General features: G+C 55.5%; 1 protein-coding gene and 1 long non-coding RNA gene across 2 annotated transcripts; both read right to left on the reverse strand.

The window, feature by feature from the left end:
- Positions 1 to 1,073: 1,073 nt before the first annotated feature.
- On the reverse strand, positions 1,074 to 15,055 carry LOC309866661 (uncharacterized protein; the record flags this gene model as incomplete). The annotated part of the gene is made up of 7 exons (XM_082734452.1): positions 1,074 to 1,227; positions 1,367 to 1,505; positions 4,437 to 4,575; positions 7,524 to 7,662; positions 10,595 to 10,733; positions 13,647 to 13,784; positions 14,917 to 15,055. 7 exons carry the CDS (start codon positions 15,053 to 15,055, stop codon positions 1,074 to 1,076), a joined length of 987 nt encoding a protein of 328 aa, XP_082590578.1.
- Positions 15,056 to 22,226: 7,171 nt separating this feature from the next.
- On the reverse strand, positions 22,227 to 24,223 carry LOC309867602. Its single transcript, XR_014313263.1, has 3 exons — positions 24,089 to 24,223; positions 22,922 to 22,959; positions 22,227 to 22,767 (listed from the first exon to the last, which is right to left on the reverse strand). It is a non-coding gene; the product is annotated as an uncharacterized lncRNA (long non-coding RNA).
- Positions 24,224 to 27,324: the final 3,101 nt, after the last annotated feature.

The following is a 27,324-nucleotide window of genomic DNA, read 5'->3' on the forward strand; positions in this document are numbered from 1 at the left end:
CCAGCGGTGGGGAGCAAGCCCTCCACGGCTCCCGTGCCTTGCGCCCGCGAACAACGTCCCTTCCGTGCTGGGGTTCATCGCAATGGCACTCCTTGGGGTCCCTGGAGACGCCCACCGATCGCCTCTCCTCGCGGATGGAGACCCCGGGCCCACTCCGACAAGGGACCGAAACGCGGCCCCGACGTCCCCCGGGCCAGTCCCCGGAGCCACTAGGTGGCTGCCCAGCGGGGACGGGTGATGTCGGGCACGGCCCCCACAGCCCCCAAAGCATTGAACGCTTGTGGCACATTACAGCCAGAGGCTCGGGCCACGCAGCTCCCCGCCAGCAGCCCGCCTGCCTTCCTCCCCTGTCCCAACCTATTCTGGGTCGGCCGAGAGCCTGCACGGCGGCTCCACGTTCGCCCTGGTCTCACGGCACGGGCCTTGTGGGGCCCCACTGGGCCTCCAGGGGCTTAACTTCAGGGGCTGTCAAGGACAGCGTCCTGGCCGAGGGCCTCTGCCCTCTACCCACAAGCACATAGGGCACACCAACGATGCCAACAGGGTGACGGGCCCCGGGGCTCTCCTCGCAACCCAAGGCGCCTGCCGCCGCACCCGCTACCTCACGATCCCCCAGGAGCTCTGCCTGAAGCACCACCCCAGCCCACGCTGCTCCGTGACAGGCGCTCAGAGGGCCTCACCCAGCGCCTCCCTTGGGGACTCCCACGAACGGGATACCATCATTCCGACTCGACACAAGAGCCCGGCTGCGCCTCCCAGGACCTCCGACCGGCTAAGGCGGGGAAACGCCTCGCGGGCCCTGAGCCGCACACGCGGCTGTTCTGGCCGAGGTCCCTCGTGGGTTAGAGCTGGGGCTGTTGGTGGTGCTGGCTGTGCCGACGGTTGCGGCGGCGGTGCGGGAGGTGGTGGTGTTGGTGTTGGTAGTGGAAGTGCTGGTGGTGGTGGTGGTGGTGGCTACCGGCGTGTGACCGAGGGGAAGCTGTCCCTCGCTCCTACCTTCTGCCCCGGGGGAGAAAACGTGCTGGACCTCAGTTTCGATGAGAACGACGGTAGGGAGTTCTCACTCATTTTGTTCAGCTTTTCCAAGGAATGCAGAATGAGGGAGTCATCATCGATCCGAGCACATAGGGGGCCGCCTGGCCAACGGAACGAGCCAGGCAGGGTGGCTCGGAGGGGAAGACGTGGGCCTCAGAGCCCTGCGGCAGCGGCCCGTACGGACCCACGCCCCTGAGCAAGAGGAACGGTGCAACCTCGCACCGGGAGCCGGGAGCCGGGAGCCGCAAGGCTGGCGCGCACTGGCAGCCTCTGCGGCAGGCGCGAGCTATCCCGCCGTCCCCAGTTCCACCTGAGACAGGGAAAGGCTTACCGTCTCGCCGATCCGTCCGCAGCCTGCACGCGCTGGACCGCACGTCTTCCACAGACCCGGCCAGGCTCCGCGCAATCCGAGGACAGGAAGGCCATCTTCTCTGGGCCGACCGGAAGCCCGCCTGGCGTGGCCACCGCACCTGACAAGTGTGGAAAAGTAGCACGCACGCGTGAGTCACGGACCCAGGGGTTACCGCTCGCCATGCCTCTCAGAACAAGCCTGGGGGGAAGCCTTGCCTCCGCCTGGTGCGGACCCTCTGTCCCTCAGGCTTGGCGGCAGCCGGACAGGAGGCCACGCATGCCAGCCGGGCAAGGCCGCGGACACGTGAGTCTCCGTGGGGTCGGGTGTGAGTCTGCGTGTGCCGAGTGTGCGTGCGTGTGTTGATGGGTGTGTGTGTATGTGTGTGTGTGTGTGTATGTGTGTGTGTCTGTTTGTGTGTGTGTGTACGGGCGTGCGCATGTGAGCCTGTTTGGGGAAATGGTGTAAGGTTGCGTTTGGCCCTGGCGTGTGGGGGCTAGGAACCCTTGTGGGACACGTGGACATGTAGGAGGACGGTGGCGGGTGGGCGCGTTTCTGCAGTCGGGGCGGCCACGGGGTGGTCGCCCTTGGAGGGAGCCTCACGCACGTTCACAGCCCTCCCGGGACAGGGACCCCTGGCCTCCAGGCCTGGCACGCTGCTCCGGAAGTTTGGTGCCACGGAATCCTCGAGCGCCACGTTCGACACCCCCTTGGTCTGACGGGATCAGGCCAGACGGAACGCGTGTCCAAGGTCTCCTGGCAACGCAGAGCACGCCGGCTCTGGCTAGCCACATCCGGTGCAGGAGACGGAGGCCACAGCGATGTGAACTCTGTCACCCTGACGCTTGCCCCAGTGTCACCCAGCGTGACCGCAGGAGAGAGACCCTCGGCGACCGCCGACAAAATCCCGGCGCCCACGGAAACGGCAAGCCCTGGCACATCGGGCGCTGGCCCGACGCCGCTCCAAGGCACTCGTGAGAGGAGAAGGGGCTTGGATTCCGGGCCAAGCGCCACCGCCCTTGCTCTCAGCGACAAGGCCCTGCATGGCCAGGTAGCACACCTCTTGGCAAGCGGTTCTCATGACCCGCCGAGGGCCAGCTGACCCTCCCACTGAAAGCAGGGCCCATTCCCACCCAGGGCACGGGTGTGTCCACGACCAGCGGTCTTCGTGGGCCCCGCCCCTGAGGGAGCGAGCACTCCTCCAGCAGCTCGGTCCCCACGTGCGCAGGCTTCCGCCGGCTCGGCAAGTCCCGCCCACCCTGAGCTCCCACGTGCCTCGCTCCTCCAAGGCAGGGATCTTGAAACGCTCGGCCACAAGCCCAGTGGACGTTTCCGTCAGACACCAGGCCGGACGCCAGGCAGGGCCCCTGGCTCGGCGTGCGTCTGAGGACTCTGGCCCTGGCGTCATCGCTCACCCGCTGCGACCTTACGGTAAGGCGCGAGGAGCAAGGGAAGGAAGCCACCTCTCCTCCAGCACCACCACAGCTGACCTTGGCCCAGCTCCAGGTCCGGCCAGGCCATAGCGCTGGACTGGGAACCGTGCTCGCGGGGCTTGCCCCATCCTGCCTAGGGCGCAGGCGAGCAAGGACAGGTCTCGAGCGTTCCCCATCCCACTGGGCATCGGGGCATCTGGGCCACAAGTCTCTGGGACCCTCTCAGAAATACCTACGCTGCCCATGCCCAGGCCCGGCGGTGGGGAGCAAGCCCTCCACGGCTCCCGTGCTTTGCGCCCGCGGACAGCGTCCCTTCCGTGCTGGGGTTCATCGCAATGGCACTCCTTGGGGTCCCTGGAGACGCCCACCGATCGCCTCTCCTCGCGGATGGAGTCCCCGGGCCCACTCCGACAAGGGACCGAAACGCGGCCCCGACGTGCCCCGGGCCAGTCCCCGGAGCCACCAGGTGGCTGCCCAGCGGGGACGGGTGATGTCGGGCACGGCCCCCACAGCCCCCAAAGCATTGAACGCTTGTGGCACATTACAGCCAGAGGCTCGGGCCACGCAGCTCCCCGCCAGCAGCCCGCCTGCCTTCCTCCCCTGTCCCAACCTATTCTGGGTCGGCCGAGAGCCTGCACGGCGGCTCCACGTTTGCCCTGGTCTCACGGCACGGGCCTTGTGGGGCCCCACTGGGCCTCCAGGGGCTTAACTTCAGGGGCTGTCAAGGACAGCGTCCTGGCCGTGGGCCTCTGCCCTCTACCCACAAGCACATAGGGCACACCAACGATGCCAACAGGGTGACGGGCCCCGGGGCTCTCCTCGCAACCCAAGGCGCCTGCCGCCGCACCCGCTACCTCACGATCCCCCAGGAGCTCTGCCTGAAGCACCACCCCAGCCCACGCTGCTCCGTGACAGGCGCTCAGAGGGCCCTACCCAGCGCCTCCCTTGGGGACTCCCACGAATGGGATACCATCATTCCGACTCGACACAAGAGCCCGGCTGCGCCTCCCAGGACCTCCGACCGGCTAAGGCGGGGAAACGCCTCGCGGGCCCTGAGCCGCACACGCGGCTGTTCTGGCCGAGGTCCCTCGGGGGTTAGAGCTGGGGCTGTTGGTGGTGCTGGCGGTGCCGACGGTTGTGGCGGCGGTGCGGGAGGTGGTGGTGTTGGTGTTGGTAGTGGAAGTGCTGGTGGTGGTGGTGGTGGTGGCTACCGGCGTGTGACCGAGGGGAAGCTGTCCCTCGCTCCTACCTTCTGCCCCGGGGGAGAAAACGTGCTGGACCTCAGTTTCGATGAGAACGACGGTAGGGAGTTCTCACTCATTTTGTTCAGCTTTTCCAAGGAATGCAGAATGAGGGAGTCATCATCGATCCGAGCACATAGGGGGCCGCCTGGCCAATGGAACGAGCCAGGCAGGGTGGCTCGGAGGGGAAGACGTTGGCCTCAGAGCCCTGCGGCAGCGGCCCGTACGGACCCACGCCCCTGAGCAAGAGGAACGGTGCAACCTCGCACCGGGAGCCGGGAGCCGGGAGCCGCAAGGCTGGCGCGCACTGGCAGCCTCTGCGGCAGGCGCGAGCTATCCCGCCGTCCCCAGTTCCACCTGAGACAGGGAAAGGCTTACCGTCTCGCCGATCCGTCTGCAGCCTGCCCGCGCTAGACCGCACGTCTTCCACAGACCCGGCCAGGCTCCGCGCAATCCGAGGACAGGAAGGCCATCTTCTCTGGGCCGACCGGGGGCCCGCCTGGCGTGGCCACCGCACCTGACAAGTGTGGAAAAGTAGCACGCACGCGTGAGTCACGGACCCAGGGGTTACCGCTCGCCATGCCTCTCAGAACAAGCCTGGGGGGAAGCCTTGCCTCCGCCTGGTGCGGACCCTCTGTCCCTCAGGCTTGGCGGCAGCCGGACAGGAGGCCACGCATGCCGGCCGGGCAAGGCCGCGGACACGTGGGTCTCCGTGGGGTCGGGTGTGAGTCTGCGTGTGCCGAGTGTGCGTGCGTGTGTTGATGGGTGTGTGTGTATGTGTGTGTGTGTGTGTATATGTGTGTGTGTCTGTTTGTGTGTGTGTGTACGGGCGTGCGCATGTGAGCCTGTTTGGGGAAATGGTGTAAGGTTGCGTTTGGCCCTGGCGTGTGGGGGCTAGGAGCCCTTGTGGGACACGTGGACATGTAGGAGGACGGTGGCGGGTGGGCGCGTTTCTGCAGTCGGGGCGGCCACGGGGTGGTCGCCCTTGGAGGGAGCCTCACGCACGTTCACAGCCCTCCCGGGACAGGGACCCCTGGCCTCCAGGCCTGGCACGCTGCTCCGGAAGTTTGGTGCCACGGAATCCTCGAGCGCCACGTTCGACACCCCCTTGGTCTGACGGGATCAGGCCAGACGGAACGCGTGTCCAAGGTCTCCTGGCAACGCAGAGCACGCCGGCTCTGGCTAGCCACATCCGGTGCAGGAGACGGAGGCCACAGCGATGTGAACTCTGTCACCCTGACGCTTGCCCCAGCGTCACCCAGCGTGACCGCAGGCGAGAGACCCTCGGCGACCGCCGACAAAATCCCGGCGCCCACGGAAAAGGCAAGCCCTGGCACATCGGGCGCTGGCCCGACGCCGCTCCAAGGCCCTCGTGAGAGGAGAAGGGGCTTGGATTCCGGGCCAAGCGCCACCGCCCTTGCTCTCAGCCACAAGGCCCTGCATGGCTAGGCAGCACACCTCTTGGCAAGCGGTTCTCATGACCCGCCGAGGGCCAGCTGACCCTCCCACTGAAAGCAGGGCCCATTCCCACCCAGGGCACGGGTGTGTCCACGACCAGCGGTCTTCGTGGGCCCCGCCCCTGAGGGAGCGAGCACTCGTCCAGCAGCTCGGTCCCCACGTGCGCAGGCCTCCGCCGGCTCGGCAAGTCCCGCCCACCCTGAGCTCCCACGTGCCTCGCTCCTCCAAGGCAGGGATCTTGAAACGCTCGGCCACAAGCCCAGTGAACGTTTCCGTCAGACACCAGGCGGGTCGCCAGGCAGGGCCCCTCGCTCGACGTGCGTCCGAGGACTCTGGCCCTGGCGTCATCACTCACCCGCTGCGACCCCACGGTAAGGCGCGAGGAGCAAGGGAAGGAAGCCACCTCTCCTCCAGCACCACCACAGCTGACCTTGGCCCAGCTCCACGTCCGGCCAGGCCACAGCGCTGGACTGGGAACCGTGCTCGCGGGGCTTGCCCCATCCTGCCTAGGGCGCAGGCGAGCAAGGACAGGTCTCGAGCGTTCCCCATCCCACTGGGCATCGGGGCATCTGGGCCACAAGTCTCTGGGACCCTCTCAGAAATACCTACGCTGCCCATGCCCAGGCCCAGCGGTGGGGAGCAAGCCCTCCACGGCTCCCGTGCCTTGCGCCCGCGAACAACGTCCCTTCCGTGCTGGGGTTCATCGCAATGGCACTCCTTGGGGTCCCTGGAGACGCCCACCGATCGCCTCTCCTCGCGGATGGAGACCCCGGGCCCACTCCGACAAGGGACCGAAACGCGGCCCCGACGTCCCCCGGGCCAGTCCCCGGAGCCACCAGGTGGCTGCCCAGCGGGGACGGGTGATGTCGGGCACGGCCCCCACAGCCCCCAAAGCATTGAACGCTTGTGGCAGATTACAGCCAGAGGCTCGGGCCACGCAGCTCCCCGCCAGCAGCCCGCCTGCCTTCCTCCCCTGTCCCAACCTATTCTGGGTCGGCCGAGAGCCTGCACGGCGGCTCCACGTTCGCCCTGGTCTCACGGCACGGGCCTTGTGGGGCCCCACTGGGCCTCCAGGGGCTTAACTTCAGGGGCTGTCAAGGACAGCGTCCTGGCCGAGGGCCTCTGCCCTCTACCCACAAGCACATAGGGCACACCAACGATGCCAACAGGGTGACGGGCCCCGGGGCTCTCCTCGCAACCCAAGGCGCCTGCCGCCGCACCCGCTACCTCACGATCCCCCAGGAGCTCTGCCTGAAGCACCACCCCAGCCCACGCTGCTCCGTGACAGGGCTCAGAGGGCCTCACCCAGCGCCTCCCTTGGGGACTCCCACGATCGGGATACCATCATTCAGACTCGACACAAGAGCCCGGCTGCGCCTCCCAGGACCTCCGACCGGCTAAGGCGGGGAAACGCCTCGCGGGCCCTGAGCCGCACACGCGGCTGTTCTGGCCGAGGTCCCTCGTGGGTTAGAGCTGGGGCTGCTGGTGAGGCTGGCGGTGCTGGCGGTGCCGGCGGTTGCGGCGGCGGTGGGGGATGTGGTGGTGTTGGTGTTGGTAGTGGAAGTGCTGGTGGTGGTGGTGGTGGTGGCTACCGGCGTGTGACCGAGGGGAAGCTGTCCCTCGCTCCTACCTTCTGCCCCGGGGGAGGAAACGTGCTGGACCTCAGTTTCGATGAGAACGACGGTAGGGAGTTCTCACTCATTTTGTTCAGCTTTTCCAAGGAATGCAGAATGAGGGAGTCATCATCGATCCGAGCACATAGGGGGCCGCCTGGCCAACGGAACGGGCCAGGCAGGGTGGCTCGGAGGGGAAGCCGTTGGCCTCAGAGCCCTGCGGCAGCGGCCCGTACGGACCCACACCCCTGAGCAAGAGGAACGGTGCAACCTCGCACCGGGAGCCGGGAGCCGGGAGCCGGGAGCCGCAAGGCTAGCGCGCACTGGCAGCCTAAGCGGCAGGCGCGAGCTATCCCGCCGTCCCCAGTTCCACCTGAGACAGGGAAAGGCTTACCGTCTCGCCGATCCTTCCGCAGCCTGCCCGGGCTGGACCGCACGTCTTCCACAGACCCGGCCAGGCTCCGCGCAATCCGAGGACAGGAAGGTCATCTTCTCTGGGCCGACCGGGGGCCCGCCTGGCGTGGCCACCGCACCTGACAAGTGTGGAAAAGTAGCACGCACGCGTGAGCCACGGACCCAGGGGTTACCGCTCGCCATGCCTCTCAGAACAAGCCTGGGGGGAAGCCTTGCCTCCGCCTGGTGCGGACCCTCTGTCCCTCAGGCTTGGCGGCAGCCGGACAGGAGGCCACGCATGCCGGCCGGGCAAGGCCGCGGACACGTGGGTCTCCGTGGGGTCGGGTGTGAGTCTGCGTGTGCCGAGTGTGCGTGCGTGTGTTGATGGGTGTGTGTGTATGTGTGTGTGTGTGTGTATATGTGTGTGTGTCTGTTTGTGTGTGTGTGTACGGGCGTGCGCATGTGAGCCTGTTTGGGGAAATGGTGTAAGGTTGCGTTTGGCCCTGGCGTGTGGGGGCTAGGAGCCCTTGTGGGACACGTGGACATGTAGGAGGACGGTGGCGGGTGGGCGCGTTTCTGCAGTCGGGGCGGCCACGGGGTGGTCGCCCTTGGAGGGAGCCTCACGCACGTTCACAGCCCTCCCGGGACAGGGACCCCTGGCCTCCAGGCCTGGCACGCTGCTCCGGAAGTTTGGTGCCACGGAATCCTCGAGCGCCACGTTCGACACCCCCTTGGTCTGACGGGATCAGGCCAGACGGAACGCGTGTCCAAGGTCTCCTGGCAACGCAGAGCACGCCGGCTCTGGCTAGCCACATCCGGTGCAGGAGACGGAGGCCACAGCGATGTGAACTCTGTCACCCTGACGCTTGCCCCAGCGTCACCCAGCGTGACCGCAGGAGAGAGACCCTCGGCGACCGCCCTCGGAAACGGCAAGCCCTGGCACATCGGGCGCTGGCCCGACGCCGCTCCAAGGCCCTCGTGAGAGGAGAAGGGGCTTGGATTCCGGGCCAAGCGCCACCGCCCTTGCTCTCAGCCACAAGGCCCTGCATGGCCAGGCAGCACACCTCTTGGCAAGCGGTTCTCATGACCCGCCGAGGGCCAGCTGACCCTCCCACTGAAAGCAGGGCCCTTTCCCACCCAGGGCACGGGTGTGTCCACGACCAGCGGTCTTCGTGGGCCCCGCCCCTGAGGGAGCGAGCACTCCTCCAGCAGCTCGGTCCCCAAGTGCACAGGCTTCCGCCGGCTCGGCAAGTCCCGCCCACCCTGAGCTCCCACGTGCCTCGCTCCTCCAAGGCAGGGATCTTGAAACGCTCGGCCACAAGCCCAGTGGACGTTTCCGTCAGACACCAGGAGGGACGCCAGGCAGGGCCCCTCGCTCGGCGTGCGTCTGAGGACTCTGGCCCTGGCGTATTGGCTCACCCGCTGCGACCACACGGTAAGGCGTGTGGAGCAAGGGAAGGACGCCACCTCTCCTCCAGCATCACCACAGCTGACCTTGGCCCAGCTCCACGTCCGGCCAGGCCATAGCGCTGGACTGAGAACTGTGCTCGCGGGGCTTGCCCCATCCTGCCTAGGGTGCAGGCGAGCAAGGACAGGTCTCGAGCGTTCCCCATCCCACTGGGCATCGGGGCATCTGGGCCACAAGTCTCTGGGACCCTCTCAGAAATACCTACGCTGCCCATGCCCAGGGCCGGCGGTGGGGAGCAAGCCCTCCACGGCTCCCGTGCCTTGCGCCCGCGGACAGCGTCCCTTCCGTGCTGGGGTTCATCGCAATGGCACTCCTTGGGGTCCCTGGAGACGCCCACCGATCGCCGCTCCTCGCGGACGGAGACCCCGGGCACACTCTGACAAGGGACTGAAACGCGGCCCCGACGTGCCCCGGGCCAGTCCCCGGAGCCACCAGGTGGCTGCCCAGCGGGGACGGGTGATGTCGGGCACGGCCCCCACAGCCCCCAAAGCATTGAACGCTTGTGGCAGATTACAGCCAGAGGCTCGGGCCACGCAGCTCCCCGCCAGCAGCCCGCCTGCCTTCCTCCCCTGTCCCAACCTATTCTGGGTCGGCCGAGAGCCTGCACGGCGGCTCCACGTTCGCCCTGGTCTCACGGCACGGGCCTTGTGGGGCCCCACTGGGCCTCCAGGGGATTAACTTCAGGGGCTGTCAAGGACAGCGTCCTGGCCGTGGGCCTCTGCCCTCTACCCACAAGCACATAGGGCACACCAACGATGCCAACAGGGTGACGGGCCCCGGGGCTCTCCTCGCAACCCAAGGCGCCTGCCGCCGCACCCGCTACCTCACGATCCCCCAGGAGCTCTGCCTGAAGCACCACCCCAGCCCACGCTGCTCCGTGACAGGCGCTCAGAGGGCCTCACCCAGCGCCTCCCTTGGGGACTCCCACGAACGGGATACCATCATTCCGACTCGACACAAGAGCCCGGCTGCGCCTCCCAGGACCTCCGACCGGCTAAGGCGGGGAAACGCCTCGCGGGCCCTGAGCCACACACGCGGCTGTTCTGGCCGAGGTCCCTCGGGGGTTAGAGCTGGGGCTGCTGGTGGTGCTGGCCGTGCTGGCTGTGCCGGCGGTTGCGGCGGCGGTGGGGGAGGTGGTGGTGTTGGTGTTGGTAGTGGAAGTGCTGGTGGTGGTGGTGGTGGTGGCTACCGGCGTGTGACCGAGGGGAAGCTGTCCCTTGCTCCTACCTTCTGCCCCGGGGGAGAAAACGTGCTGGACCTCAGTTTCGATGAGAACGACGGTAGGGAGTTCTCACTCATTTTGTTCAGCTTTTCCAAGGAATGCAGAATGAGGGAGTCATCATCGATCCGAGCACATAGGGGGCCGCCTGGCCAACGGAACGGGCCAGGCAGGGTGGCTCGGAGGGGAAGCCGTTGGCCTCAGAGCCCTGCGGCAGCGGCCCGTACGGACCCACGCCCCTGAGCAAGAGGAACGGTGCAACCTCGCACCGGGAGCCGGGAGCCGGGAGCCGGGAGCCGCAAGGCTAGCGCGCACTGGCAGCCTCTGCGGCAGGCGCGAGCTATCCCGCCGTCCCCAGTTCCACCTGAGACAGGGAAAGGCTTACCGTCTCGCCGATCCGTCCGCAGCCTGCCCGGGCTGGACCGCACGTCTTCCACAGACCCGGCCCGGCTCCGCGCAATCCGAGGACAGGAAGGCCATCTTCTCTGGGCCGACCGGGGGCCCGCCTGGCGTGGCCACCGCACCTGACAAGTGTGGAAAAGTAGCACGCACACGTGAGCCACGGACCCAGGGGTTACCGCTCGCCATGCCTCTCAGAACAAGCCTGGGGGGAAGCCTTGCCTCCGCCTGGTGCGGACCCTCTGTCCCTCAGGCTTGGCGGCAGCCGGACAGGAGGCCACGCATGCCGGCCGGGCAAGGCCGCGGACACGTGGGTCTCCGTGAGGTCGGGTGTGAGTCTGCGTGTGCCGAGTGTGCGTGCGTGTGTTGATGGGTGTGTGTGTATGTGTGTGTGTCTGTTTGTGTGTATGTGTAGGGGCGTGCTCATGTGAGCCTGTTTGGGGAAATGGTGTAAGGTTGCGTTTGGCCCTGGCGTGTGGGGGCTAGGAGCCCTTGTGGGACACGTGGACATGTAGGAGGACGGTGGCGGGTGGGCGCGTTTCTGCAGTCGGGGCGGCCACGGGGTGGTCGCCCTTGGAGGGAGCCTCACGCACGTTCACAGCCCTCCCGGGACAGGGACCCCTGGCCTCCAGGCCTGGCACGCTGCTCCGCAAGTTTGGTGCCACGGAATCCTCGAGCGCCACGTTCGACACCCCCTTGGTCTGACGGGATCAGGCCAGACGGAACGCGTGTCCAAGGTCTCCTGGCAACGCAGAGCACGCCGGCTCTGGCTAGCCACATCCGGTGCAGGAGACGGAGGCCACAACGATGTGAACTCTGTCACCCTGACACTTGCCCCAGCGTCACCCAGCGTGACCGCAGGAGAGAGACCCTCGGCGACCGCCGACAAAATCCCGGCGCCCACGGAAACGGCAAGCCCTGGCACATCGGGCGCTGGCCCGACGCCGCTCCAAGGCCCTCGTGAGAGGAGAAGGGGCTTGGATTCTGGGCCAAGCGCCACCGCCCTTGCTCTCAGCCACAAGGCCCTGCATGGCCAGGCAGCACACCTCTTGGCAAGCGGTTCTCATGACCCGCCGAGGGCCAGCTGACCCTCCCACTGAAAGAAGGGCCCATTCCCACCCAGGGCACGGGTGTGTCCACGACCAGCGGTCTTCGTGGGCCCCGCCCCTGAGGGAGCGAGCACTCCTCCAGCAGCTCGGTCCCCACGTGCGCAGGCTTCCGCTGGCTCGGCAAGTCCCGCCCACCCTGAGCTCCCACGTGCCTCGCTCCTCCAAGGCAGGGATCTTGAAACGCTCGGCCACAAGCCCAGTGGACTTTTCCGTCAGACACCAGGCGGGACGCCAGGCAGGGCCCCTCGCTCGGCGTGCGTCCGAGGTCTCTGGCCCTGGCGTCATCGCTCACCCGCTGCGACCCCACGGTAAGGCGCGAGGAGCAAGGGAAGGAAGCCACCTCTCCTCCAGCACCACCACAGCTGACCTTGGCCCAGCTCCACGTCCGGCCAGGCCATAGCGCTGGACTGGGAACCGTGCTCGCGGGGCTTGCCCCATCCTGCCTAGGGCGCAGGCGAGCAAGGACAGGTCTCGAGCGTTCCCCATCCCACTGGGCATCGGGGCATCTGGGCCACAAGTCTCTGGGACCCTCTCAGAAATACCTACGCTGCCCATGCCCAGGCCCGGCGGTGGGGAGCAAGCCCTCCACTGCTCCGGTGGCTTTCGCCCGCGGACAGCGTCCCTTCCGTGCTGGGGTTCATCGCAATGGCACTCCTTGGGGTCCCTGGAGACGCCCACCGATCGCCGCTCCTCGCGGACGGAGACCCCGGGCCCACTCCGACAAGGGACCGAAACGCGGCCCCGACGTGCCCCGGGCCAGTCCCCGGAGCCACCAGGTGGCTGCGCAGCGGGTACGGGTGATGTCGGGCACGGCCCCAACAGCCCCCAAAGCATTGAACGCTTGTGGCAGATTACAGCCAGAGGCTCGGGCCACGCAGCTCCCCGCCAGCAGCCCGCCTGCCTTCCTCCCCTGTCCCAACCTATTCTGGGTCGGCCGAGAGCCTGCACGGCGGCTCCACGTTCGCCCTGGTCTCACGGCACGGGCCTTGTGGGGCCCCACTGGGCCTCCACGGGCTTAATTTCAGGGGCTGTCAAGTACAGCGTCCTGGCCGTGGGCCTCTGCCCTCTACCCACAAGCACATAGGGCACACCAACGATGCCAACAGGGTGACGGGCCCCGGGGCTCTCCTCGCAACCCAAGGCGCCTGCCGCCGCACCCGCTACCTCACGATCCCCCAGGAGCTCTGCCTGAAGCACCACCCCAGCCCACGCTGCTCCGTGACAGGCGCTCAGAGGGCCTCACCCAGCGCCTCCCTTGGGGACTCCCACGAACGGGATACCATCATTCCGACTCGACACAAGAGCCCGGCTGCGCCTCCCAGGACCTCCGACCGGCTAAGGCGGGGAAACGCCTCGCGGGCCCTGAGCCGCACACGCGGCTGTTCTGGCCGAGGTCCCTCGGGGGTTAGAGCTGGGGCTGCTGGGGGTGCTGGAGGTGCCAGCGGTTGCGGCGGCGGTGGGGGAGGTGGTGGTGTTGGTGTTGGTAGTGGAAGTGCTGGTGGTGGTGGTGGTGGTGGCTACTGGCGTGTGACCGAGGGGAAGCTGTCCCTCGCTCCTACCTTCTGCCCCGGGGGAGAAAACGTGCTGGACCTCAGTTTCGATGAGAACGACGGTAGGGAGTTCTCACTCATTTTGTTCAGCTTTTCCAAGGAATGCAGAATGAGGGAGTCATCATCGATCCGAGCACATAGGGGGCCGCCTGGCCAACGGAACGGGCCAGGCAGGGTGGCTCGGAGGGGAAGCCGTTGGCCTCAGAGCCCTGCGGCAGCGGCCCGTACGGACCCACGCCCCTGAGCAAGAGGAACGGTGCAACCTCGCACCGGGAGCCGGGAGCCAGGAGCCGCAAGGCTGGCACTCAATGGCAGCCTCTGCGGCAGGCGCGAGCTATCCTGCCGTCCCCAGTTCCACGTGAGACAGGGGAAGTCTTACCGTCTCGCCGATCCGTCCGCAGCCTGCCCGCGCTGGACCGCACGTCTTCCACAGACACGGCCAAGCTCTGCGCAATTAGAGGACAGGAAGGCCATCTTCTCTGGGCCGACCGGGACCCGCCTGGCGTGGCCACCGCACCTGACAAGTGTGGAAAATTAGCACGCACGCGTGAGCCAGGGACCCAGGGGTACAGCTCGCCATGCCTCTCAGAACATGCCTGGGGGCAGCCTTGCCTCCGTCTGGTGCGGACCCTCTGTCCCTCAGGCTTGGCGGCAGCCGGACAGGAGGCCACGCATGCCTGCCGGGCAAGGCCGCGGACAAGTGGGTCTCCGTGGGGTCGGGTGTGAGTCTGCGTGTGCCGAGTGTGCGTGCGTTTGTTGATGGGTGTGTGTGTGTGTGTATGTGTGTGTGTCTGTTTGTGTGTGTGTGTAGGGGCGTGCGTATGTGAGCCTGTTTGGGGAAATTGTGTAAGGTTGGGTTTGGCCCTGGCGTGTGGGGGCTAGGAGCCCTTGTGGGACACGTGGACATGTAGGAGGACGGTGGCGGGTGGGCGCGCTTCTGCAGTCAGGCGGCCACGGGGTGGTCGCCCTTGGAGGGAGCCTCACGCACGTTCACAGCCCTCCCGGGACAGGGACCCCTGGCCTCCAGGCCTGGCACGCTGCTCCGGAAGTTTGGTGCCACGGAATCCTCGAGCGCCACGTTCGACACCCCCTTGGTCTGACGGGATCAGGCCAGAAGGAACGCGTGTCCAAGGTCTCCTGGCAAAGCAGAGTACACCGGCTCTGGCTAGCCACATCCGGTGCAGGAGACGGAGGCCACAGCGATGTGAACTCTGTCACCCTGATGCTTGCCCCAGCGTCACCCAGCGTGACCGCAGGAGAGAGATCCTCGGCGACCGCCGACAAAATCCCGGGGCCCACGGAAACGGCAAGCCTTGGCACATCGGGCGCTGGCCCGACGCCGCTCCAAGGCCCTTGCGAGAGGAGAAAGTGCTTGGACTCCGGGCCAAGCGCCACCGCCCTTGCTCTCAGCTGCAAGGCCCTGCAGGGCCAGGCAGCACTCCTCTTGGCAAGCGGTTCTCATGACCCGCCGAGGGCCAGCTGACCCTCCCACTGAAAGCAGGGCCCATTCCCACCCAGGGCACGGGTGCGTCCACGACCAGCGGGCTTCGTGGGCCCCGCCCCTGAGGAAGCGAGCACTCGTCCAGCAGCTCGGTCCCCACGTGCGCAGGCTCTCGCCGGCTCGGCGAGTCCCACAAACCCTGGGCTACCATGTGCCTCGCTCCTCCAATCAGGGATCTTGAAACGCTCGGCCACAAGGCCAATGGACGTTTCCGTCAGACACCAGGCGGCACGCGAGGTAGGGCCCCTCCCTCGGCGTGCGTCCGAGGTCTCTGGCCCTGGCGTCATCGCTCACCCGCTGCGACCCCACGGTAAGGCGCGAGGAGCAAGGGAATGAAGCCACCTCTCCTCCAGCACCACCACAGCTGACCTTGGCCCAGCTCCACGTCCGGCCAGGCCATAGCGCTGGACTGGGCACCGTGCTCGCGGGGCTTGCCCCATCCTTCCTAGGGCGCAGGTGAGCAAGGACAGGTCTCAAGCGTTCCCCATCCTACTGGGCATCGGGGCAACTGGGCCACAAGTCTCTGGGACCCTCTCAGAAATTCCTACAGCTACCCATGCCCAGGCCCGGCGGTGGGGAGCAAGCCCTCCACGGCTCCCGTGGCTTGCGCCCGCGGACATCGTCCCGGCCGTGCTGGGGTTTATCGCAATGGCACTCCTTGGGGTCCCTGGAGACGCCCACCGATCGCCGCTCCTCGCGGACGGATACCCCGGGCCCACTCCGCCAAAGGACCGAAACGCGGCCCCGACGTGCCCCGGGCCAGTCCCCTGAGCCACCAGGTGGCTGCCCAGCGGGGACGGGTGATGTCGGGCACGGCCCCCACAGCCCCCAAAGCATTGAACGCTTGTGGCAGATTACAGCCAGAGGCTCGGGCCACGCAGCTCCCCCGCAGTAGCCCCCCTGCCTTCCTCCCCGGTCCCAACCGATTCTGGGGCGGCCGAGATCCTGCACGGCGGCTCCACGTTTGCCCTGTTCTCACGGCTCGGGCCTTTGGAGCCCCACTGGGCCTCCATGGGCTTAACTTCAGGGGCTGTCAAGGACAGCGTCCTGGCCGAGGGCCTCTGCCCTCTACCCACAAGCACATAGGGCACACCAACGATGCCAACAGGGTGACCGGCCCCGGGGCTCTCCTCGCAACCCAAGGCGCCTGCCGCCGCACCCGCTACCTCACGATCCCCCAGGAGCTCTGCCTGAAGCACCACCCCAGCCCACGCTGCTCCGTGACAGGCGCTCAGAGGGCCTCACCCAGTGCCTCCCTGGGGGACTCCCACAAACCTGATACCATTCTACCTAAGTTTCGATGAGAACGACGTAGGGAGTTCTCACTCATTTTGTTCAGCTTTTCCAAGGAATGCAGAATGAGGGAGTCATCATCGATCCGAGCACATTGGGGGCCGCCTGGCCAATGGAATGGGCCAGGCAGGGTGGCTCGGAGGGGAAGCCGTTGGCCTCAGAGCCCTGTGGCAGCGGCCTGTACCGACCCACGCCCCTGAGCAAGAGGAACGGTGCAACCTCGCACCGGGAGTCGGACCCCACTCGCCTGAAGCACCACCCCGGCCCACGCTGCTCCGGGACAGGCGCTCAGAGGGCCTCGCCCAGCGCCTCCCTGGGGGACTCCCATGAGCAGGATACCATGTGCCCGACTCGACACAGGAGCCCGGCTGTGCCTCCCAGACCTCCAACCGGCTAAGGCGGGGAAACGCCTCGCAGGCCCTGAGCCACACACGCAGCTTCCCTGGCCGAGGTCCCTCCGGGGCTAGAGCTGGTGGTGCTGGTGGTGCGGGCATTGCTGGCAGTGCCGGCAGTTGCGGCGGTGGGGGCGGTGGCGGAGGTGTTGGTGTTTGTGTTGTTGGAGGAAGTGGTAGTGTTGGTGGTGGTGGTGGTGGTGGCTACCGGCGTGTGACCGAGGGGAAGCTGTTCCTCACCTCTACCTTCTGCCCAGGGGGAGACAACGTGCTGGACCTCAGTTTCGATTAGAACGACGGTAGGGAGTTCTCACTCATTTTGTTCAGCTTTTCCAAGGAATGCAGGATGAGGGAGTCATCATTGATCTGAGCACATCCGGGCTGCCTGCCAGGCAGGGTGGCTCGGAGGGCAAGCCAATGGCCTCAGAGCCCTGCGGCAGCCTCCGCTGTCCGGACCCACACCCCTGAGCAAGAGGAATGGTGCAACCTCGCACCAGGAGCCGGACCCCACTCACTGCAATGCTGGCGCGCACTGGCAGCCTCTGTGGCAGGCGCGGGCTATCCCACTGTCCCCAGGTCCACCTGAGACAGGGGAAGGCTTACCGTCTCGTCAATCTCTCCGCAGCCTGCCTGTGCTGGACCGCACGTCTTCCGCGGACCCGGCCAAATTCTGCGCATCCGAGGAGAGGAAGGCCATCTTCTCTGGGCCGACCGGGAACCCGCCTGGCATGGCCACCGCACCTGACAAGTGTGGAAAAGGAGCACGCCCGCGTGATCCACGGACCCAGGGGAATAGCTTGCCACGCGGCTCAGAACGTGCCTGGGGGGAAGCCTTGCATCTGCTCGTGGGGACCCTCTGTCCCTCAGGCTTGGCGGCAGCCGGGCAGGAGGCCACCCATTCCGGTCGGGCAGATCTGCTGATTCGTCTGTCTCTGTGAGGTCGATTGTGAGTCTGCATGTATTCAATGTGTGTGTGGTAGCTTGCTGGTGTGTGTGTGTGTGTGTGTGTGTGTGTGTGTAGGGGTGCGTTAATGCGTGTGTCCGGATGTGGTATACGTTTGGGTATGGCCCTGGCCTGTGAGGGCTTGCAGCCCTTGTAGGCCCTGTGGCCAGTTTGGAGGGAGGTGACTGTTCAGTATATTCTGCAGTCGGGGTGGCCATCGTGTGGTCGCCCTTTGGTGTAGTCCTCCTAGCCTGGATAGAGCCCTCCTGGACAAGGACCCTTGGCCGCCCACCTTCTTTGCTGCGCCACAAGATCAGTTCCACAGAGTCTCCAGTCTCTACTTTTTACACCCCCAGTGTGTTGCTAAACAAGGCCAGAGACATCCTCTGTTCAAGTCCTTCTGGCATTGCACAGCATGCTGTCTCTCTTTGCACTTGCTGGTGGGAAGGGAGGCCTCTGCAATGTGGTATTTATCTTACTGATTGTCACAGCATGCCTGGAGGAGACAGATCCTCAGCAAGTATCGATTATATTCCAGGGCACACTTGAAGACTGCCACTCCTTGGTCTTGAGGTCCGGGCCTTACACTGACCCAAAGCCCTAGTGATAGTTGGGGCGGCCATGAACTCTGCATAGGCCTCATGTCCGCATACTCAGCTGAAAGTACCTTGCCATGCAGGCAGCACAGCCCTTGGCAGTTGGTGTCCCTGTCCCGTTGAGGGCCAGCTTAACTCCTGACTGAATGGGCCCATTCCCACCCAGGGCACTGATCTGTCCACAGTTAGGGGTCTTTGTAGGCTGTGCCTCCAAATAAACATGCGAATACTCCTTGCCTGGTACACCTCTGTTCAGTGGTGAGCCCATATTCTACCATCAGGATTTATAAGTCAATAGAATTTTCTGTATGATGATTTTCATGTGAAATGATGATTTTCATGTCAATTAATGTAGGAGTAAAATATTGCCAAAATTATTTTTGTAAATATGTCTTCCTTCATCATAACATGGACTTGGAATTCAATAAGCTAATCAAAAATATTTTAATATGTACAAAATATGAATACTTATATACATAATGAGCTTATGGTTTTCTGACTTGCCTGTGGTTAAATAGATAATGCTCTTTTTTAAGTAAGCTCCATTTTCATTATGGTGATTGAATTTACCACCCCTGTTCAAGAGCTGATTGAAATGTTGTCCAAAAGAAGAACACTGTTGAATATCCTGAGAACATCAGGCCCCAAGAAACACAGTATTCAATAATATTTCTTGGTAATGTATTATCTACATTTAAATTAAATACATATCTTGGTAATGTATTATCTAGTATTTAGAGTATATGTGATATTTTAACCTTTTTTCCAAGTCTAATATAGAGCAAAGTGTATTCTTAAATTATTGAGCTCAATTAATTTGTATCTTCCAAAATGGCAAGTTTATATAACATTTTAAACTTTTTTTGAAGTATAATAATGATACAGTAATGTGCATGATTTCAATTATAGAGGTAAGTTCATTTTCATCTTTCAAAACGGAAATTTTCCAGCAAACATATCCAGAAACAAACATTGCCAGCATTACAGAAACCACCCATGGTATCTTTCTGCATGACTCTTGAACTGATATTATCTTCTTTATGCTTTAATACCTTTACTAACACTTTATTGTATACTATAGTTTTACAGTAAGCTTTAAAATAACATAATGTGAGTTCTCTAAATTTATTTACATTTTCTTGTTTTTAAAGATTTTATTTATTTATTTGACAGAGAGGGACACATCAAAAGAAGGAACACAGCAGAGTGGGTGAGAGAGGGAAAAGCAGGCTCCCCACTCAGGAAGGCACCTGCTGTGGGGCTTGATCTCAGAACCCAGGAATTGTGACCTGAGCCAAAGGTAGACACCTAACAACTGAGCCACCCGGGTGCTTCTATTTACATTTTCTTAATCTCTTTTGCTATTCTAGTTAATCTACCTTTAGTATGAATTTTAGAAATATCTTGTTGATAACTACAAACAGGCATACAGTGATCTTTACTTGCATTGTAGTGAATCTACACATGAAATTGGAATAACTAACTACTATACAATACTGAGACTTCTGATCCATGAACAATGTATACCTCTATATTTACTTAGGTCTTCTTTGATCATTTTAATCAGTGTTTTGCATTTTTGTCATAGAGATACTGCATATATTGTACTGCATTTTATTACATAAGTAGCTCATATTTGTGCTATTGTAAATGGCATTTATTTCAAATTCCATGTGTTTATTGCTAGTATATAGTAATATAATTGACTTTTATATATTGATCTTGTATCCTGCAATCTTGCTAAACTCAGTTTTAGTCCTGGGATTGTTATTGTAGATTTTTTGATATTTTCTAATATAGGTAATTGAGTTTCTTGTAAAAAAGCCCTTTCTCTTACTTTCTGATTTTTATGCTTTTTATTTACTTTTCTTGGTTTATGACTGTACAGAACAATATAAATAGATGTGATAGGAGAGGACACTGTTGTCTTGTTCACAATCTTAGAAAGAAAGGACTTCTTTTTAAAGATCTAATTTATTTATTTATTTGACAGACAGAGATCACAAGTAGGCAGAGTGGCAGGCAGAGAGAGAGAGGAGGAAGCAGGCTCCCTGCCGAGCAGAGAGCCCGATGTGGGGCTTGATCCCAGGACCCCAAGATCATGACCTGAGCTGAAGGCAGAGGCTTTAACCTACTGAACCACCCAGGCACCCCAAAAGGACGTCTTTCTAAAACATACTGGGTTGTACATTTTTATTTTAATTTAAAAAAATTTATTTTTTTAGAGAGAGACAATCAGGGGAAGGAGCAAGGGGAGAAAAGAGAGAGAATATCAAGCAGGCTCCATGCTGAGAACAGAGCCTGATCTTGGGCTCAATCCCATGACCATGAGATCATGACCTGAACTGAAACCAACAGTCAGACACTTACCCAACTGAGCAGTCAGACACTTACCCAACTGAGCCACCCAGGTGCCCCTGGGTTGTACATTTTTTTTAAAGATTTTATTTATTTACTTGACAGGCAGAGATCACAAATAGGCAGAGAGGCAGGCAGAGAGAGAGAGGGGGAAGTGGGCTCCCCACCAAGCTGAGAGCCCTATGTGGGGTTCGATCCCAGGACCCTGAAATCATGACCTGAGCCGAGGGCAGAGGCTTAACCCACTGAGCCACCCAGGTGCCCCAGGGTAGTACATTTTTAATACCTGCCCCTTAAAGCATAAATATTATATGTGATACACTTCTATACCTTGAAACAACAACCATGCACTACAAATGCACTTTTATATTAAAATAAATATTATATAAATATACAGATGGGAAAATATACAAGTGATTATTTGTAGGATCATTTGATTTTACTGAAATATATTCTAGTGTTCCTATAATTTATATTCATCCTCAAATATTTTTCTCAATATATAGATAGATAGATATAGATTATATATAGATATATATTTATTTGAATAGTGGAAATTCTGGAGTTTACTTCAGTATCTGATAGGGCTCTTTTAATTTATGATGTTACAATTATTAGTGTTCAAGTCTATTTTGTTCATTACTATTGATTTCATTTGAATGGCCTTGCTACATTCTGGAAAAATAAATACACACTTTATGTAAATATATATCTACATAATACACACATATATAAGTATAAAGAGAACACAAATACAACTACTCACTGTAGAAATGTGTGACAAGAACATTGTCAAGAAACAAACATTGACTTGGGCGCCTGGGTGGCTCAGTGGGGTAAGCCGCTGCCTTCAGCTCAGGTCATGATCTTGGGGTCCTGGGATCGAGTCCCACATCGGGCTCTCTGCTCGGCGGGGAGCCTGCTTCCTCCTCTCTCTCTCTCTGCCTGCCTCTCTGCCTATTTGTGATCTCTCTCTGTCAAATAAATAAATAAAATCTTTAAAAAAAAAAAAAAGAAACAAACATTGACCTCTTCCTAAAATATTAAACACCAGGTTCCAGGTAACATAAACCTTCTATATGATCCTGACATGGAAGACACAGACTATTTTTCTTATTTATGGATATTTCAAATTATAAAAAATGATTAATAAATTAATATATGCAATTTTGTTATCTATTCACTTGATTAACCTAAAATAATATTGTTTATGAGACAAAGACCATATGGAAAATTGAATTTCTTTGTGTTTTAGAAAAATCTTTTTTGAATTTGGTTCTTTATCATTTAAATAAAGGCCATAGGGGGCACCTGGTTGTCTTAAGGAATTAAGCACCCAACTATTGGTTTTCATTCATGTCATGGTCTCAGATCATGAGATCAAATCTTGCATCAGGCTCTGTGCCCAACTTAGAGTCTACTTGCAATTCTCTCTCTCCCTCTGTCTCTCCCCACTCTTGTGAACTCATGATATGTCATAAATACATAAGTAAAACATTTAAAAATAAAATTAAGGCCTTAGAAAGATTTTATAAAATTTATAGTTTTTCACACCAAAAAATGAAAAGATAAATGTAAAGTCCCAATGATGCAAAAAGTAGCAATAATGATCCATAATGATATTACAGATCTGAACAAAATCATCTATCATAATTTTTTTTCCTTTTTTAAATTTTTTTTTATTTTTTATAAACATATATTTTTATCCCCGGGGGTACAGGTCTGTGAATCGCCAGGTTTACATACTTCAGAGCACTCACCAAAGCACATACCCTCCCCAATGTCCATAACCCCACCCAATTTCTCCCAATCCCCCTCCCCCCAGCAACCCTTAGTTTCTTTTGTGAGATTAAGAGTCACTTATGGTTTGTCTCCCTCCCAATCCCATCTTGTTTCATTTATTCTTCTCCTACCCACTTAAGCCCCCATGTTGCATCACCACTTCCTGATATCAGGGAGATCATATGATAGTTGTCGTTCTCTGCTTGACTTGTTTCACTAAGCATGATACGCTCTAGTTCCATCATCTATCATAATCTTAATCATGGAGTCAACATTATGAAACTATCACAATTTTAAGGAACTCCAATTGTAGCTTAATTTCATAAAAGAATATTTCACTGCAATATAAAACTAAAATCAATAAATTCTCCAAAGTTCTACAACTGTAAATCCATACAGAACTCATAAAATAAAATTTAAAATTTGGAAAGGAGGGTGAAGACACTCACCAAAGAAAATGACACATAATGGGGATTCACAGATGGCTCAGATGGCTTAACCAAGCATCTGCCTTTGTCTCAGGTCATGATCCCAGAGTGCTGGGATCGAGCCCCATGTTGGGCTCCCTGCTCAGCAGGGAGTCTGCTTCTCCCTCTCCCTCTACCTGCCACTTCTCCTCCTTGAGCTCACTCTCTCTGCATCAAATAAACAAATAAAATATTTTTTAAAAATGAGACATAAGGAAGATATCATCCTGTAAGTCATTGAAAAGATGGAACACAGAGACCTCAGGATGAGGCACAGAACACATGACATATGAATTTAAAGGATGCTGGTGTAGTTACTCACTGCTCTTCTCTGAAGTGGAGGACTTCATTCCATCCCATCTACCTCAGAAAAATATAACAGAAAGAAAAGCAAACATGTAATCTCTGAAAGTTGTCTACACTGAAAAATAACAAGCAGTAAAATTGATTCCATTGTCAATACTTAATATAAGTACGCAATATTTCCTTCTTTTAGCCAACTCTAATGACACTTCAAGTACTCATCACAGTTGCTTGAACTCTTAATTTAATCTTTCTTTTGTTTCATGTATTACACAAGAAAATGTTCCCTGTATACAAATATCTATTGGCAACTCTATGTTCAATATGAGCAAAATGAAGCAAGTCTGGGGCCATACAATGTACCTAAAGTTGCATACTGCCTCATGAGATAGGAGGCTAACACCTTGCTCCTAGAGAAATAAAAGGCATGCTCACAGCAGTATTGTTTTTTTAACTTAAAGTCATCAAATACAGCCAGGCTTTGAGAGTCTTATTTGTCCTAGCAGAGGGCCACTCATCTGGACCTCAGATTGACATCTGGAATGAGTCCCTCAGCATCCTCAGACAATTGTGCTCATCATTGATCCAGACAAACATCCTCTCAAACAAATAAGCATTTCCATAGCCAGGCTTATTTTCTTCAGGCTTATCTACTGCATTATAAAGACTAGTAAATGCACAAGAGATGTTTTATTTAGTATCTGAATAATGGAACTCTATGTACATAGAACAAAAGCATATAACCTTGGATTTTCTAATAAAATGACACAAAATAGAAGCATATAACCTTGGATTTTCTAATAAAATGACACAAAATCAATTGGGAAAATTTTAAAAATAGTCAAATAAAATTTCAAGGAGAAATGGGGATGCATTCATAAATGTGGTAGCAAATAAGGTATGAATACAGTGGAATAGGAGTTGAAACATTTATATTCTGGACTTGCCAATAATTAAAAGATAAATAAAGGAATATTTTGGTGCATTTCATTTTCTTTACAAGATTACTTGCATACACTATAAAATAGTACAAAAAGGAAATACATCAATGATTCCCAGAAATTATACAGGTTACTTCCAGAAGAGACTTTTTTAATTTAATGAAGGAGAGAAGTAATAATGAATATTCATTTAACAAAGTAGGCACATTTATGGGGAAACGAAACCTATTATCAAAATATTCTACCTTAGACTTTTGAAATAATGAACCCAGAGAATGTTATGTTCTGACATCACTGGTCACAACACACACAGAAATTTAAAAGCATCAGATAGCTGCACATCTCTCTTCCCTAAAGTATGTTACTTGATCCAGTCTTTGTTCCTGCAGGAAAACATCACAAATAATATAAGTTAGAGCCCAGAATACATGAAATCCATTTAAAAATAAAGCACAATCATTTGTTCTTAGCCATCAACTATCAACCACAGATGGTTCTTAACCATCTTTGTCATTCATGTCTTCACTTATTTCCTCTCTGTATTATTCATTCTTCAAATCATTAATAGTCCTCTCGACCGTGCTATGTAAAGTGGTGGAACAGCAATTTTCTTTTTGAATGAGAAACTCTAAGGTTGTATTCTACCAAATAAAGCCATTATGAAGATGCTTTTTGATGCATAAATTAAAGGCACATAATAGGGATGTTGTAAGACTTATATTTTTGAAGTAAGAGATAAGAACTTTGAAAATATAATACAACATATAAAAGCTAATGGAACAATTTTAAAACTTAAAAAACAGTCAAAAAGTTTCATAAGATATGGAAATTATAAAATAGAACAAAATGGAAAAGAACATCAGAAGATCAAGACATGAGGACTGAGATAGAATAACCATAGCCGATTTTTATTCAAAACAGAATGCAATTAATTATCTTAGGAGTTCATTAATTGGCTCGCATAGGTCTTTGAAGGATAAATGCTTGCTAGTGAACTGGGGGACCCAAAATGCTTGGTACAAGGAGCTGGACCGCAGAGGTTATGTAATGTTAGATTCCATTTAAATGACATTTTGTTAAAGGCAAAACTATAAAAATAGTGGTCACAAGAGATTATAGGGTAGAATGAGGGGCTGACTAGAAAGGAGTAAAATGAAGAGGGTTTTTATGGATAATGGAACTCCTCCATATCATATTTGTGGTGTTAGATATACTATTCTATACACTTGTCAAAATACACATATATCTGCACGATAGTGAATTTTACTGTAGGTAAAATTAAAAAAAATAAATTAAAAGTACAAATAAAAAATTGAAAACAGGCTGGGACAGGAACACCATTTAACCAAAGAACAAGATATTCATTGATTAAATATTTAATACATGCAAAACTGATAGAATTCAAAACCATGAAAATTGTGAGCTAGCACTTAAATGAGTAAGTAGAAGTCCACCTTCATTTGCTTAGAATAGAAACAGTGTACTGTTCACCAACAGTGGTTTTGTCTCTCATTTTCTTCACATTTTTTACATTCATTCAAAAGGGTACTTTTCACTTGCTGCTTATGACCTTGAAGTCCCCCAAGAAATCACACAAATGTTCATAAACCTAAAACATACTGAACCACTTGATTTACACATAAAAACTGGAGGTAATAATAAATGATGGCTGTGTCAGTTATGAACTCCATAAGCGAAAGTTTTTCACTGTAGTCTACATGAACATTAGTTTAAAAAAAATTGACATGATTTCTGTGGCAAAATTCTACTGATTTAACACTTTGAGTATTATGCAGCTCATTTATTCTAGACATCCTTTCTGCATCTTGACGTTACAAGGCAAAGAAATGCTTTATATTCAAACTGACATTGATTCTATAATGTCTAGAATTCTAATGAAAATACAAAAGCAAAACTGTATGATGGTAAAAAAAATATTTACATCCACTAAGTCAACAGGTATAAGGAAATAGACTTCAATGGTATATAACACTTACTCAATTGACTTAATTGTATCTACAGTAAGAGTTTCCACCACTATTTAGCATAATATTCACTGTGCATAGACTTTTCTTTTAAATGCAACAAATATGATCTTAAAAATCCTGGTCAAACAATTCCCCAACATAGTAACATAGATTTACCATATTCTCACCCCTAAAAAATTAAAAAACATAGGTATACACAAAAGCCTCCACACAAATATTCTTGGCAAAGTTTTCATAATAGACAAAAGGTGAAAACACAAATATCCCCTAATTGATAAATGGATAAACAAAATTTGATATATCCCCACAGTGAAATATTACTCATCCATAAAAAGGGAATGAGATTCTGATACATGATACGACATGGCTTAACTGTAAGAATATTTTGCTAAGTGATTAAGAGTAAAAATATTGGTCTGTACCTCTATTTCAACTATTTACCTTACAACAAGCTATGATTTTCCTTTATCCCCTAAGTCATTTTAATTTCTTCAAAATAAGGATTTTCTGCTATATAGTCATAATAGTATTATTATTAAAGCTAGGCAATTATTACCATCCTTATAGAATACTATAATCTATTTATGGAATTTTACATTTTTCCAGTGTTTCCTTTAATGTCATTTATAGAAATCCTAAATAAACACTGTACTATTTTCATACCTATTTAGTCTAACATAATCTAGATCATTTCCTCAGTGATAGTAGAGATATTAATGTTTATAGACTAAATGGCAGTTTGTGGGAGTTTTGTTTTGTTTGTTTTATAGAATGTTACTTAACTTGGGTCTGTTATTTTCTCATGAGTTGATTCAGTTTTATTTACTTTAGTCTGAGGTACTACAGAAATAAGGCTAGGTTCTTCCCAGTGCTTCCTATCAGCGATGCCAGATGATTCCATCACAGGAGTATTATCTTTCATGTCTTACTTAATTCAGGTGGTATCTTCCAGGTTCTCCATTATTACCTTTTCTTTGCAACTGGTAAGTGTATCATGGAGGAGATAATAAAATCTATAAAAATATCCTGTTTCTCCTCAAATTTCCTCAAAGAAGTTTTAGCATCCTTTGATGTTTCCTGATTGAAAAAAAATATGATCATTCTAAATGTCTTTATTTTATATTATAGCATTTCTACCTCATTTATTACAGCTGTTATATGGCATTTTACTTTCTACTGTATTTACCCGTTCACTCACTCATTCATTCACATATTAGTTCATTATAAACACTTTATCATTATTAATGGGTTTTTTTTTTTCATTCCTTAGAGATTTACCATGTCCAGACATGCCTGGATTCTATCAGTCAAAACAAGAGGTGGCTCACTGCTCAATGTCAAGCATCTTTGACGGATGCAGCCTTATCCATCTGTGAAAGCTTTCTTCTTCCTGTACTTCTACTCCTCCTTCAGCATTCCAGATGTTCTAAAGACCCAACTGGGAGTATTGTACATAGTCCATTTCCCCTCAAAATGCCAGAAGATAAAAAGGC

Source organism: Mustela nivalis (assembly GCF_964662115.1).
Source record: "Mustela nivalis genome assembly, chromosome: 6".
In the NCBI taxonomy this organism is placed as follows: Eukaryota; Metazoa; Chordata; class Mammalia; order Carnivora; family Mustelidae; genus Mustela; species Mustela nivalis.